The 14,293-nt window shown below is 38.6% G+C and overlaps 1 protein-coding gene across 1 annotated transcript in view; it reads right to left on the bottom strand.

Annotated features, from left to right (window-relative positions):
* The window catches only part of DCBLD2 (discoidin, CUB and LCCL domain containing 2), a 47,964-nt gene that overhangs the window by 23,087 nt on the left and 10,584 nt on the right, over positions 1 to 14,293 (bottom strand). Inside the window, exons 2-3 of the mRNA XM_074154438.1 lie at positions 6,356 to 6,583; positions 772 to 909 (exon numbers count right to left, since the gene is read on the bottom strand). Coding sequence (XP_074010539.1) covers positions 772 to 909; positions 6,356 to 6,583 — 366 coding nt within the window. The remainder of the gene's footprint in view (positions 1 to 771; positions 910 to 6,355; positions 6,584 to 14,293) is intronic.

The raw sequence follows: 14,293 nt of genomic DNA, 5'->3' as shown, positions 1-14,293 counted from the left end.
AGTCTGCTGTGTATCAGCATATACAGTGCAAAATACAGAGAGAAATCCATCAGGAAACCCACAAAATGCAAATTAAAAATGAAAACTTCTTTTTAGAATTACTTCTAGAAAGGGTTTTCTCAAGCCTTTTGCCTTGTGAAGCAGTTGCTGGCAATCCTTCATTTCCTTGTGGACCCATGTTTGTCACTCACTGTTACAATGAGTGGACGGAGATGCAAAACAAATACAGCAGTCTCCTTTAGAGGCCACAATAACCAAAAACATGGAGCAAACAAGAAATGGCAAAAACTCTAAAAAGTAGTCAGCAGATTATATAATTGAAGAGTTGAGGAAGTATAGGAAACTGTTACTATTTCAGTAATTCACTATTTTCCACAAGGCTGGTCTGCATAAAATATATACAGTTCACCAAGAAATTTATTTTTTTTTTATCTGCCACCATGATTACTAGCTGACAAAATGCACTTCATCCTTTATCCGAAGCAGCTCTTTCATTCATAACAGATAACTGAGAATAAGAAGTAACTGCAATTGATTATTGGCTTGCTATCAAGGTTAAGCTTTTATATAATTTCTTTAAAACTACAGCAACCTAAGTAGTTACTGAACAGTCCAATTTCCTATGCAGAAGTATCAGGAAGATTGTATTAAAAGTCTTCATTTTTAGAAGTCGATTTATGAGAACATGGGAATAAATAAATTAGTTCTGTGTTTTCACTAGGCAGCTCTAATTTGACCAGTATAGAAAAATTACCAAAAAATTACAAATACCTGATTTGTCAGTAGTTGAATAAGCTGCAAGAAATCCACGTCCAGAAGTGTGTGTTCCACTCATGAACTGTACTGTGACTTCATTACTTTTTGAAGTAATCAAACCATCCATTTGAAAGCCAAACCCACAGTATTTTCCTATGGAGAAAACCGGGAGAACAGACATAGACCAAACCCAACGTATGTAATAAGCATCTTTTTTCATTTGCAGTGTACTCTCACATTACTTCTGGCGTATATTCAAAAACAATACACGTGCATGACACTAAATAACGTAGTCAGTGTCCATTTAAAGCAAATGGCAGAGTATGGGTATCACATTTATTCTGCCCGTGTCAACAGGTGAGAGTATCTCATACCCTTAACACTTGCAAATAAATGTGACCGTTTCCCATTCACCTCCAGCCATTCACCTCCAGCCACGCATAACCCTCACAGTTAGCTTTTCAAAGACCATGAGAAATCTGTCAAGGAAAAGGATCAAGTTAGGGCAATGAGAATCACCTACAGAAGCAAATGAGAAAAAAAGCCCTTCTCTCCCCTCATCTGTTGGGGCACTTCTTCCTTGTTGTCTATTTCATGGTTTCTGTCAACTACTTTTCTTAATTTTGGACAACAGGAGACATGATTCACTGCACTTCAGTATTAACATATAAGCATATGCGAGTACCATTAATGCAAACGGCCAGCTGGTTCACTTTCTGTTTTGCTGCATCTATGTAACTGACCAGAGGTTCTGGATCTGGATACTTCTCTTGCCATCCGAAGTGACCAAAAATAACACATTTTAAACTTGAGGTGCTGGAGACTGCAGACACTGACAATATTTGCCCTACGAAGTCCTAGAATTACTACCAAATGGCACTACCTGGAGGAATGGCTGTTAAACAGACACAAGTCAATATAGAATTCTCTAGTCCTATTAACTAGAAACTTTAATAAAATACTGAACAGTTTATTAACCTGTTAAGGAAAAAAGAAAAAAAAAGTATCTTCTATAGGCTCCCTTGATCATTCAATGTTGTAAACCATCTATAACCCTATTTAAGATTCTGCAGCAGATAATCAAATTGGATAACCATCAGCAGCAAATGACATTACATATGTTTCACTTTACTATTCATTTAATTGGATTCTTGATAGTATGTTATCACACTGTAAAATAGAAAAAAAAAGAAGCCAGACTCCTGTATCAACTAAAGGCAAATTCTAATACTAAAGTAGAGGGAGTGAAATAACACTGCCCTGCAGTTCTTAACAAATAGAATACAAAAGAAATATAAATATAACACAAACAAATAAAAACTGTATGTCAAATTCCTTTAAAAAGTGAACTGCACTCTCATATATTAGTAAAATAATAAAAAAATTAGAAATACAAATTCCTATCATTATTCAGAGCTTTCTAAATGTTGCTTATTCAGATATTTTTTAATAAAGCAAGGGTATTTTCTAATAAAAAAAAGAAAATATATTTTACAACACTTTAATGAAATTTATAACGTTATACAAATACAACCTTACCTCAATTCACTATTTAAACTGGTTATCAGCAGAAGTTACAATGAAGTAAGTTCTCTTTAACCAAGTCTCCACACTGACCCTATGTTTTGCTCTAAGTCATGTTTCAGTGGTTAATTGCATTCATTACGATGAAGTGCATAATTTTTCCAGCTACCACTTTTCTCTTTAAGTTCTGTTTTAGCCACTGGATCTTGTTACATGATTGACCAGCATGAGACTCCACTCAGGATAGGTCAGACTGTCCTCAAGACATCATTTATTCTCTTCTTTGGGCAAATACACAGGGCAAGATATTTAAATCTAGCTTGGATAAACTATCCAGGGCTGCTTGCACCATGGAGATACAGCCTTTGACAAACTGTAGACTGATGCACCTTATGATTCATGGCAAGATGTACTTTTGAGACTATAAATCATTTTCCTAACTCTTCCCTGGCCTCTTGTCAGATTTTTAGCAATCTTTTTAAAGAGTGGGCACTAGAAATGGACAAAACATGACTGCTGTGATGCCTCTGTCAATGCTACGTGCAGAAGATGTAATATTACTGTTTTGCCTGTACTTATGTATTGAAGGACTCCAAGTGCTTTTGTACAGCAACATTACCGCAGAAGAAGGAATTCCCACAGTAGCTTACATTCTCCGCTCCTATAGGTCTGGGCTTACACTATATGTATTAAATAACTACATCTGACTGTAAAAGCACAGTGACTGGACTGTGATGAAATCTAATACAGAATCTGCTAGATCTTGCTTAAACTAGAGACAAACTTAACACCAAGGATTTGAATCGTCTTTTGATTTTTTGCTCAATATTCAAAAGTCTTGGAATGAGAACTAACCCTTAAAAGCTTCATTAGAAACTTTCTGTGTTTTATCAATTAACTAATCCACTAACAATTCATTTTTTAATCTAATCAGCCAATTTTTAAGTCATTTTGGTTTAAAGTATCATTGAATTACAAATTTTATGTAATGCCAGTATTTTAATGTTAGACCATGTCAGCAGTCTTGAATGGAAAAACCTAGGATAAATCCAGATTTCTTCCAAACAAATTCAGGTCACTTTAATCTCTCCAGTGTTTGTTGCTTCAAACATGAACATTTAGGAATCTGCATCATCTGTATCTGCCACTGTTAATATCACTGTCTGTTCTGTGATTTAATTTATTAAGGGCAGAACAACACACACATTTTTGCTCAACATACTGTGCTACTACACCAGCTGGGAACAGCTGAAAGTCAAGAGAAACAAATGAAGTAGAAAATTTACTCGAACCCATTAAGTCACTTGTAAAAGTGAATAATAGACTTATCAGAACTGGATGTTCCTTGCCATTTAAGGACTTCAGTGTTTCCTATTTTAGACCAAGTCTGGCTCAACAACTCCAAGCACATACTTATTTTCACATACACTTACCTAGGTTGAAAAAGAAGGTTAACAAAGCTAACATTCCACTAGCCTCTTTTTATAAAGACTCAAATTAGCAGGATCGGCATTTGAGCTGCACAAAAACATTCTCTCCCTCTCCAAATTATAGCTTTAAGAAAGAAAATAAAATTAAACTGCACAATAACTGGGGTGAAATCCATTTGGCGGCCGGTCACCAGTGGTGTCCCTCAGGACTCAGTTTTGGGGCCGATCTTGTTTAATATCTTTATTGGTGATCTAGATAAGGGGATTGAGTGCACCCTCAGTAAGTTTGCAGAAGATGCCAAACTAGGTGGGAGCGTTGATCTGCTTGAGGGTCGGAAGGCTCTGCAGAGGGACCTGGACAGGTTGGATCAATGGGCCAAGGCCAATGGAATGAGGTTTAATAAGGCCAAGTGCCGGGTCCTGCATTTCGGTCACAACAACCCCAGGCAATGCTACAGGCTTGGGGAAAAGTGGCTGGAAAGCTGCCCAGCAGAAAAGGACCTGGGGGTGTTGGTGGACAGCCGGCTTAACGTGAGCCAGCAGTGTGCCCAGGTGGCCCAAGAAGGCCAACGGCATCCTGGCCTGTATCAGGAATAGCGTGGCCAGCAGGAGTAGGGAAGTGATGGTGCCTCTGTACTGGGCACTGGTGAGGCCTCACCTCGAGTGCTGTGTTCAGTTCTGGGCCCCTCACTACAGGAAGGACATTGAGCTGCTGGAGCGTGTCCAGAGGAGAGCCACCAAGCTGGTGAGGGGTCTAGAGAACAAGACATATGAGGAGAGGCCGAGGGAGCTGGGCATGTTTAGTTTGGAGAAGAGGAGGCTGAGGGGAGACCTCATTGCCCTCTACAACTACCTGAAAGGAGGGTGTAGAGAGGTGGGTGTTGGCCTCTTCTCCCAAGGGAATAATGACAGGACCAGAGGAAATGGTCTGAAGTTGCAGCAGGGGAGGTTTAGATTAGATATTAGGAAGAATTACTTTACTGAGAGAGTGGTCAGGCACTGGAACAGCCTGCCCAGGGAGGTGGTGGAGTCACCATCCCTGGAGGTATTTAAGAAACGTGTAGACATGGCACTTCAGGGCATGCTCTAGTGCCCAAGATTGTTGGTTTGTGTCTGTTTGTGAGTGGGGTGGGGTGTGGTTGTGGGTGTTTGGTTTGGTTTTGGTGTTCTGGGATTTTTTGTTTGTTTGTTTGTTTTTGGTGGTGGTGTTTTGTTGGTTTTTTTTGTTGGTTGGACTCGATGATCTCAAAGGTCCCATCCAACCAAAAATATTCTGTGATTCTGTAATAACAACTAATTTTAGTGAAGGAAGAATGACAATTCATTTTGAGTTTTATGCAAAATAACCACAAGGGTCTTAAATACCTACATATACCTTGAGATAGATGATAATGGCACACTGCTATTTGAAAAAAAAACAACACTGCATTGCAATCATTAAATTCAACTTGTCCTCTTAAAGTGAACACAAATTAAACCATAGGCATTATCAGAAGATCGGGGATATTTGAACTACACAACTTTTGAAGCCTCACATTCTTTAATACCACCAAGATGAACAGTTCAAATCAGAGCTATTCCATATAAAAAGAAAGGCATTTCAGGTAAGATATATATACACTATTTGATTTTTTTTTTATTACTTTTTTTAATGAAGATGGTCATAGTTTTGCAATTCCCTCTCCACTGTTTACAAGAACTTTGCAAACTAGTGGGAAATGTCTGAGAAAATAAAACCCGAAACATTACAGTGGAGTTTCCTTTAGAACCTGAAGAATAAAAGATTATTATAGGATCTGTGTTGCATTTAGCATCTAGTTGTTGTATGCACGAACAAATGCAGGATGTTCTGCTATCAATATTACTCATAATTTTTTCTGTACATTTTTGGGATCTAAGAATTGTGTCAAGAAGACAGACATTTACATATGCTTTAATAACAGTAAACAAAATGGAATTACTTAAGAATAATTACATTAAGAATACTCTGGCATTCCAAACAGAGTTCATCTTCTGAGCAACAACACTAAGTGTACTTGAAATGAGCACGTCACCAGAGAAAGAGACAATCACACTACTGTTTTCTTTACCACTTTTATTTTTCTATAGTTACAGTTGCACCTGTATTCCCTCCCTGTACGGAAGACCAGTAGTGCATACAGGAGAGTCTTTCCTTAGCTGTGCTTTCTAGCAGTACTATCAGTAGTGTATTCACTAAAACTGGTCCCTGATGGCTGTTTTTCTACTGTGGTGAGGTACACACAGCACTCCTCAAAGTTTTGCAGGGTTTCCTTGATATGAAGCTCACAACTCCGATTACAGCATTACTAAAATTCCTTTCTGTTCCTTATTTGAGATTCCTGTAAGTAATAAGCACTTCCTTCTTTTCATCACTTTTCATAAGACTCAAAGTCCACACTGTACAAAAGTAGAGTATGATGTATTCAGGCAAGGTCTTACCCTGCCCAATATCCAACTGAATTATTATAGTTTTCTAGGGCTATAAAAAAGAATTTCACTAATACCATATACTTCGTAGTGCAGGCAAACAAGAAGAAGTTTAAAAAGTAACAAAAGTACCAACAGTATCTGCTGAATTCTATATAAGACAACAGCTTTCAAATATCAGTAATAAAAGCTCCTACCTATCTCTGTCCTGGTGGGGCCAATCCCATTGTGAACTCTTAAGTAACTGGAATGACAGGAATCCGAGTCATCAATATCAAAATCACCAAATTTGAGCTGAACTCGCTGCCCAGGCTTTACACGAATTTCCCATTCACACACTGTGCTATTGGGAGAGGTCTGTGGGTAGTTTATCGAAGCAAGAGTTCCACTTTCAGGGCCCAGAACGGTGTGTCCACATCCATCACCTACAAAAGAACAAAAATATATCAGATACGCACATTCATCTCCAAAGCTTCACTAGTGTTTTAGTCTTTATATTTTTTAGCAGTATGAATTCTGTTGTTTTTTTAACTTTACTGATCATGTTGCAAGAAAACTCCAAGCAAAGTCACATGCAGGTGAAATAGTACTTGTGAGAAAATACCATTCAACTACTGTTGCCTAATGTTTAACTTCTCATCGTGGGTGACCAGAGAGCCGCTACAACTTCCTCAATGAGATAGAAATTCATTCATAATGACTTAAAAAATTGCAGACTGTCCTTTCGCATTCCCTCAACACCTATGCACAGAAGAAAACAGGTTCTGAAAAGGAAAGAGAAACCCACCGCTAAAACAAAAGCACATCAGTTTTACTGTTGTTACTGTACTCACAACACAATGAGAAAGTACAGAAGTGAAAAGACAATGGACAGCAAATACTCTACTGAAAATAACTGCCAGGTCTGACCATCACCAAACTGCTAGTGCACTTTTTTCTACTGTATCAAAATTTTAATGCTATAATTCCATCTCTTTAGAGAACATGCTCAATTTTTCTACAAAAAATTAAATTGTGACTCCAACCTGGGGGCCTCTACCTAACATTTAAACAGCAGTAGCAATACTAAAGAAGAATTGTTAACAAGTGGGAAAAAATAGCACATATTGTACATTTTCAAAATCAAATTATAAACAGCAAACTGAAAAATCTATTTACTCAACAACTAGATAAGTATTTCACCTAGTGTGTAGTACAAGAAGCATAAGAGTTTGTGTGTTGTTTTGGAAATAAGAATGTTCTTTAAGTTAAACATCCACCCTCAATGGCTCTTATAGATTACTGTATCAAGACGAAACAAAGTATTCCTGAGCACAAGGACATATCCAGCAAAATTAACACCAGAAATAACATAAGCTCCACAAAGTAAGCCTCATAACATCTCTGATAAATTTTTGTTAGCACTGGAGGTTAAAAACCCTACTTATTGACTTTAGTCCCATGAAACAAGTAGGCCAGGAATAGCATTACCACTAGAAGGTACATAGATCTTCTGAGAGAGACAAATTATCCTAAAAGCAATCAGGACCTTTCAGGATCTCAAACAAAGTAATGTAAGCAAAAATAGCAAAGACTAGAATCAGATTAGATATGCTGCTAAAAATTGTCTTTGACACCACTCCAAACATTTATTACCTGTAGGTCCATCTTACCCTTCAAAAATCATGCCTGTGTATACAGCTCCTACCAAATGATTACAACCGATTTAACATTATGTCAAGATTTCACACTCTAGAAACTCAAAATTACCAAAAACATTTATATTGACTGATGTTTGTTTTGACAGCTAAAAGTGACAGTCTGAAAGCATTTCATATTACACACTAAAATGTATAGTTCCTCTGCTACATGTGAAAAGGTAAACTAAGCTTTAGGACAAAAATTGTACACATTTAAGAATTTTAACTAAATTTCGAAGTTCTTAAGCGTATTTCATGCAAGACTGAATGGAACAGTAAGTCCAATGCACTGAAGTGACATGGGAAAAATAAACTGTGGTACTTAACTAGGTCAGATTAATCTGTTTGCAAAAGCACCTCATTTCTAGTAACGAAACCTATTCTCTTTATAATCTGACCACATTGAAAGACAGCTACATGTTCTAAAAGCTAACAGGCTGCTGGTATATACAGAATCACAAACAGATACAAACTGCAGCTTTTTTCTTGCTAACAGTCTTAAATCAAAATGATACATCATCTTTTAGAATATCTGCTTCAGTAAAAGCAAAACTTCTATTTGTAAAGCTGTTGTTTAGCCATGTTTTTCTTCATCCAATTTTAGCAATTTGCCTTAAAATACCTTGTTCTACCCCATGACATATTATTTCCATTTAGGTGACAGCCAATAAATTACTTTCCTAAGTTACTCTTGTTCTAATATATGAGACAATTGTCCAATGTTACAAAGAGGTAAGTTAAACCGCATGTTTCGCGTATAATTTTAATCCTGGTTTCTTTCCAAAGGCACATTATAAACCTAAGAGTAAGCAAAAGGTTTATCATTCAAAACCTTTATAGCCTTGGTTTATTAGTTAGTAAACATTTAAATGTCAGATTCCTTATTAGTCACAATACACTTAACAATCAAAAATACTGATTCCTTTGCAAGTAAACTGGCTTTTCACAAGTAAGTACTCTCACACATTACAAAATATGTGGAATTTACTATATTAACAACAATAAAACCAACAAATATATACTAGGTCTTTATTCGTGGTGATACCAGTGGCTTGTATTTCAAAACTCTTTATATTACAGAAATATAAAATTAATTTTCGACATAAGCAGCAATCAGTATTAGGTTATATGCTGAATAAAAACAATGAGTCAGTTAACCAGTTCCATGCTTGTCCTATCTTGTGACAGGTTTACTCATTTACAGATTGAAAATATTATGCAGATACACTAATACAGTGGCCTTTTGAACATGAAATCATAGTAGCTTTCACCTGTATGGGCAGACACATTGTTCTCGGAACATTTTAAGGAAAATAAAAATGGTTGCATGATCTAGAATTCTTGGTAGTTAATTAATTCTCATTTCAATGGGCCTGTTATTGCAAGGCAGTAACCACAGAAATGCTATTTCTTACAGCCTGGAATATCAATAATGCACATGGTTATATATCTTTGATCCCTCCCCACACTTTTGCATCTTAAGCCTATGTTGCTGGAAGTCAAAGACAAAGGAGAGCTTGGGTCTCTCTTTGACCCAAACTGTACTTAAACTGTTAATTTCTCCAGTTAAAAGTAGAAAAGATCATGCCTAACATTCATTTAAACTATCCTCTTCACTAGTTTGCTGTTCAGTTGCCTCAAGCATGAAACAATGCTGGCACTGCGTTTGTATGATGATCAGGGTACACCTTTCTGTTGAGAAAAGCAAAAGAACCCCAAAAACACTCTTCAGCATCTAGGTGATAAAATGCAAATAAAATAAAAGACACTGAGACTTGTATTTTAAAGACACGTCACTAAAAATGACAAATTTCCCCCTGTAGCTTGGGACAATCAGTCTTGTTCCCAGTGGCTGGATAGAAAAACTTACTAATCTGTCTCACAATTTAATAGAAATGCAAATCTCAAATCTCCCTTTTGTTGCAGGCTTTCTTGAAAACATGCAAGGAAAAATACTCCTCTAATCTCTCCATATTAAAGAACCTGCTGTCAAATCATACTAGAAAGAAACAGAAAGGAAAACAAGTTGTGCTGGACTGCATCTCTACCATCATCTTACCACAAAGTCAATTTTCAGAAGTAGGCTCATTCTGACTGGACATTTTCGATCTCATTTTGTTGCGTGTTTCATTTAAGTTAGCCATAGCAGAAGTGCCAGATGTTTCAAGACTGAAGAATTTAAACATTACCACTGCGTGTCCAGCATGCAATATACAGTCTGCCAAGGGCAGCAGCATCATCCAGGAGCTGTTTGGAAATGTCTAAAAATCACACTTCCAGTGAAACTTGGAGAACAATGAAACCTCATTTTATTTTACTGGTACTATAAAAGGGTAGTTCTCTATCTCAGTGGTGCTTCATCATTTCTGCCAAAGTTGTATAAAGACCACTGATCAACCCCAGAGACACATACATACATCCTGTATCAGGGGAGCATCTGCAAGCATTTTCCCCAAGAGAAAGTACAGTTCTTTGCACTACAGCCACATATATAGAAGCTTTAGCTACTTCATTCATTTGGAAGTCATTAATTAAAGTGCCACAAAACCTTTTTCTTCTGTTAATCTGTGTGCACGAGTGGAATATCTGAGAACACAAAGAAGAGACAGAAGTCAATTCCTAAATCAATTATTCCTGAATGGGCTGACAACTTCTGTTGTCAGCACACAGCTGAAGGAGTCTCTTGCTTTCTTTCAGCCCTCTGTGTCACACCACAGACCCACTGCGCATGCAGGAGTGGTCAAGCTCTTCACAGAAGCACCAGATGACTTGCACATACAAGTTACACCTGACATTAGCAGATGTGCATTTAATTTCATGTGTCCTGAGGACCACGTTCACAGCAAACATGAATAAGCTCGGCACTTCACCAAAACGTGTGTTAGAAGAACGTGGGGCCTCCTAAGAAGCTGGTAGAGGAAAGCAGACTGCTGTCGTCAGGAGAACCATTCATCTCTTCTGCAGGCGCCTTCGAATGCAGTCTGGATGAATTATCCTGACAGATTACATATGACCCCCGGGCTATGGCACACTGATGTCTGATGCAATCATGCAGATGATTTAAAACGATTTCTCATGCACAAGTTCTTTACATCAACAAAATACAGAACTTGAACCAATACAAACATACCAAAATGCACTGGATAAGAAGAAAATGTGAAATTTAATAAAATGAGAGGATACTGCACATGCAGGAGTGGGTGCTAAGTACTCTATTAATACCCACAAAAAAAGATTAAGTATTCTTTACAGTGTTGAAGTCAATTAATCAAAACCTTTTTCCCCTGAGATTGGCTGCTGTTAAGTGACTGCTAGTCTTGTTCTCACTACCAAAACATGTTAAAAATTAAGACTAGAGAATGCTTTCCCATTCCTTACTTGGAGAAGAGAGAATGATAAAGGCATCAGACAGTGTAAGATTACAGTCTATAAGGCATAACTGATGCATATCAAAACACTGATCTCAATTTTTACACGTGGCACTCTTTTGAACAGACTCAATTTAACCAGTAGGCTTCCTGAAAAGATTATATATATAAGCTATGATTTTCTGTAAGTTTGTGACTGCATACAGGATGTAATTAAATCTTTCTTAACTAAGCAAAGGTAGAACCAAATCTAATAGTTATGCAAGCAAAAGGATATATCAAAGCATTCATTTTAACTACAAATACACAACTCTTTCTGATCCAATTCAATACTATCATTTCTCCTCTTCATTTAGCTCCTCTGCTCTGCATTTCCCTGCTCTTTATCAGCGTCCCACTAAAAGACACTGCATCTACTTGTTCCTTTTCTCTGTGTGGGCCAGAAAGTTTACACAACCAAACAGTTCCATGAACAAAAAACACTGAGGAATTAAGACCACAGAGATATCAAATTCTAAACAGCTTTTTCAGGTATTTTCAAATGCCCTTATTTGTGTCCTCCAAACTCATTGATGTTTCCACCAAAACCCACAGAACCATCCTCTTAGGAAGAAATCTCCTCTGTCAGAATTCATTTTCTTAACAAGCCTACAAGCACACAGCCCTCCTTCATCTTTAGACCATTTATTTGCCTCAGTAACACACTGGTTTGAGCATTTCATCCCATTACAGATGTCTGACAACATAAAATACCCCACGCTTCCACAAGTGAGGCCATAGCTCAATAAACACTTGAAGGCACTTTAATTTAGTGCAGCCACAGACAAAAGCAAGCCTTGTCTGCCTCTCGCTTTTGGCCACTTGTTCTTGCACCCTTCCTGGTACTGAGGTAAACACTTCTACAGCCACATGTTAAACCATACCAGGGACTTGAGATAAAAATAGCTGTTAGTTTTACCCTAGAGCAATCCCCTAATTTATTTTAGCGTGCACGTGCAGCGGTGCCTTCCCTGACACGGGGACAGGACAGTGTGAGAGAAGGGAAACGCCAACAACTGCTCCTTTCACCAGCGCTGCCAGCCTGCGTTTGCATTTTAAGCAACTTTAAAACCCAACCAAAAATGCAGAAACCACCCCTCCCCCGGGAAGACCAGTCACACAAGAGCGGTGCGCTGGCTCCAGGAACTGAGCTGGCTGAAGACGAACCAGTGCCCCTACCCATTCCCGCAGCACAGTGTTAGATTCCAGCCAACTCGCCTCTCTGAGGCGGCTCATTGTGCAAGTGACAGCGGCAGGGCAAGGAAAGGAGGGCAGGTGGGATCACGGTTGTCTCGGCTTGCATTGATTTGCTTGCTGCGGGGCACCCTTAGAAGGGTAATGAAATTACGGGTTGAGGTTTAACAAAGATAGGAAAAGGACAAAAGGGAAAGTACAATAAGCATTTTGCCTTTCAAAATGCTGGCAGCTCGGCAGGGAGGGAGGGAGACAGAGGCTGATTCTTGCTCTTATAGCAAAAGTACAAAATTTAAGATGCCATTACAAAAAAAATTTTACTGTTTTCATTTACAACGCTAGCCACACGCTGGGCTAGTGATAATTAGCACTTCGTTATTTTCATCTGTACACACGGCTTTTCAATCACCATCTCTGGAATGTAGTCCTAGCTTTCAGCCTCTGAATTTTACACAAGAGGGTAACACTTAGCCTTGCTAAATTTAACATCCAAGATACGGTAACATTTCAAAACAAATTATCTCAAATTATTAAATCATCAGAGCAGGTAAGACATTTGCTTCCTCTGCTATCATGTACTAACCAGACTACTTCAAAGGAACTGAAAAGAAAGATCAGCTATGTAAGACTGTGTTGCAGAGCTTTTGCTTACTGATGTCAGGGAAATGATGTGAAAAAGTCCCTGGGGACAGCTATGACTTGCTTAAATAGTATGCAGGCAAAAGCAGCCTATGAAAAGTGGTTTACATGAGGGCTGTGTAAGAGGGCTCTGCGTTCAGTGATACATAAGGCAGAAGCCCTCCTGATTTGCTGCCCCTGCTAAATCATACTGACAGCTCCTGTCTTTTGTACGTCGTCTTTTGTCTGGCACACGCAGCTTGCCCGCATCCCAAGACATATCATTTACTTTGCAATCTGCACCAACACTTTCATAAAAATAAACACTGTTATGCTTCAGTGCTCTAAGTGCTACATGGCAGAAACACAGCTGATGAAGGAAATGAAAAATAACACACAGATGGTCACACAAAACTCTATGAGAATAAGCTGTAGTCATGGTCAGAACAGGCTTCACAGCTCTTGTGAGGTTTTCAAACTCCTCACCACACCAGGACCAAATGAAATTTCACAAGTCTTACATATGTCAACAAAGAAGCAAAAAATTCTCCAATCATACCAGTAATTCGCATGCTAAATTAACACTACAGTCATCTTTTTCTCTCTTCCATTGTCAGGTTCATAAATAAGACTGCACAGCCTACACTGCAGATCCACGGTTGGCATACATTGATCTAAGTACCAGCCGTGGCAGAACCCTCCTGCCTTTTCTATAAACAGCTGCAGCTTCCCACCCTGCCCACTGTCGCTGCTTACCGTACCCTTGTTGAGCTGTAGGGCAGTTTTATACCCAGGTTACCACCCCACCTGCCTTATACTGAGTAAGGGTATGGGTACGGGTCAACAGGGGTCCAACAGTCACTGGAGCCTGCACAATGGACAGGCTGCAAGGTAGGGACAGGGAGGAGGGTGACACAGCAGCAGCCAGCAGTACAAATCATGTTTGGCTACCGTGGAATCGGCAGAAGCTGTTGTTGATTCCAGGAAGAAAGGTGATGGTTTGGGTACCTGAACAAAGAACTGTGGGACATCTAGCTGCTTTCAAAAAGGAAAACTCAAAAAATAGTTGGAATTATGTGCACCCTGTAGCTGCACCAAGTGTAGTAACTTGAAATATCAGTTTCTAACCCTATTTAAAGTGGGTTTAAGTCCAACTGCTGAAACCTTAACACTCCACATCTCTACACCAGTAGCTCCTTCTGCCTGTATAGGTGACATACAGCATCCTCTTAATCTC

The sequence above is a fragment of the Numenius arquata genome, chromosome 1 (assembly GCF_964106895.1).
Source record: "Numenius arquata chromosome 1, bNumArq3.hap1.1, whole genome shotgun sequence".
NCBI classification, from domain to species: Eukaryota; Metazoa; Chordata; class Aves; order Charadriiformes; family Scolopacidae; genus Numenius; species Numenius arquata.
Note: the sequence above shows the minus strand (reverse complement) of the source record. Positions and strands in the feature narration are given on the sequence as shown.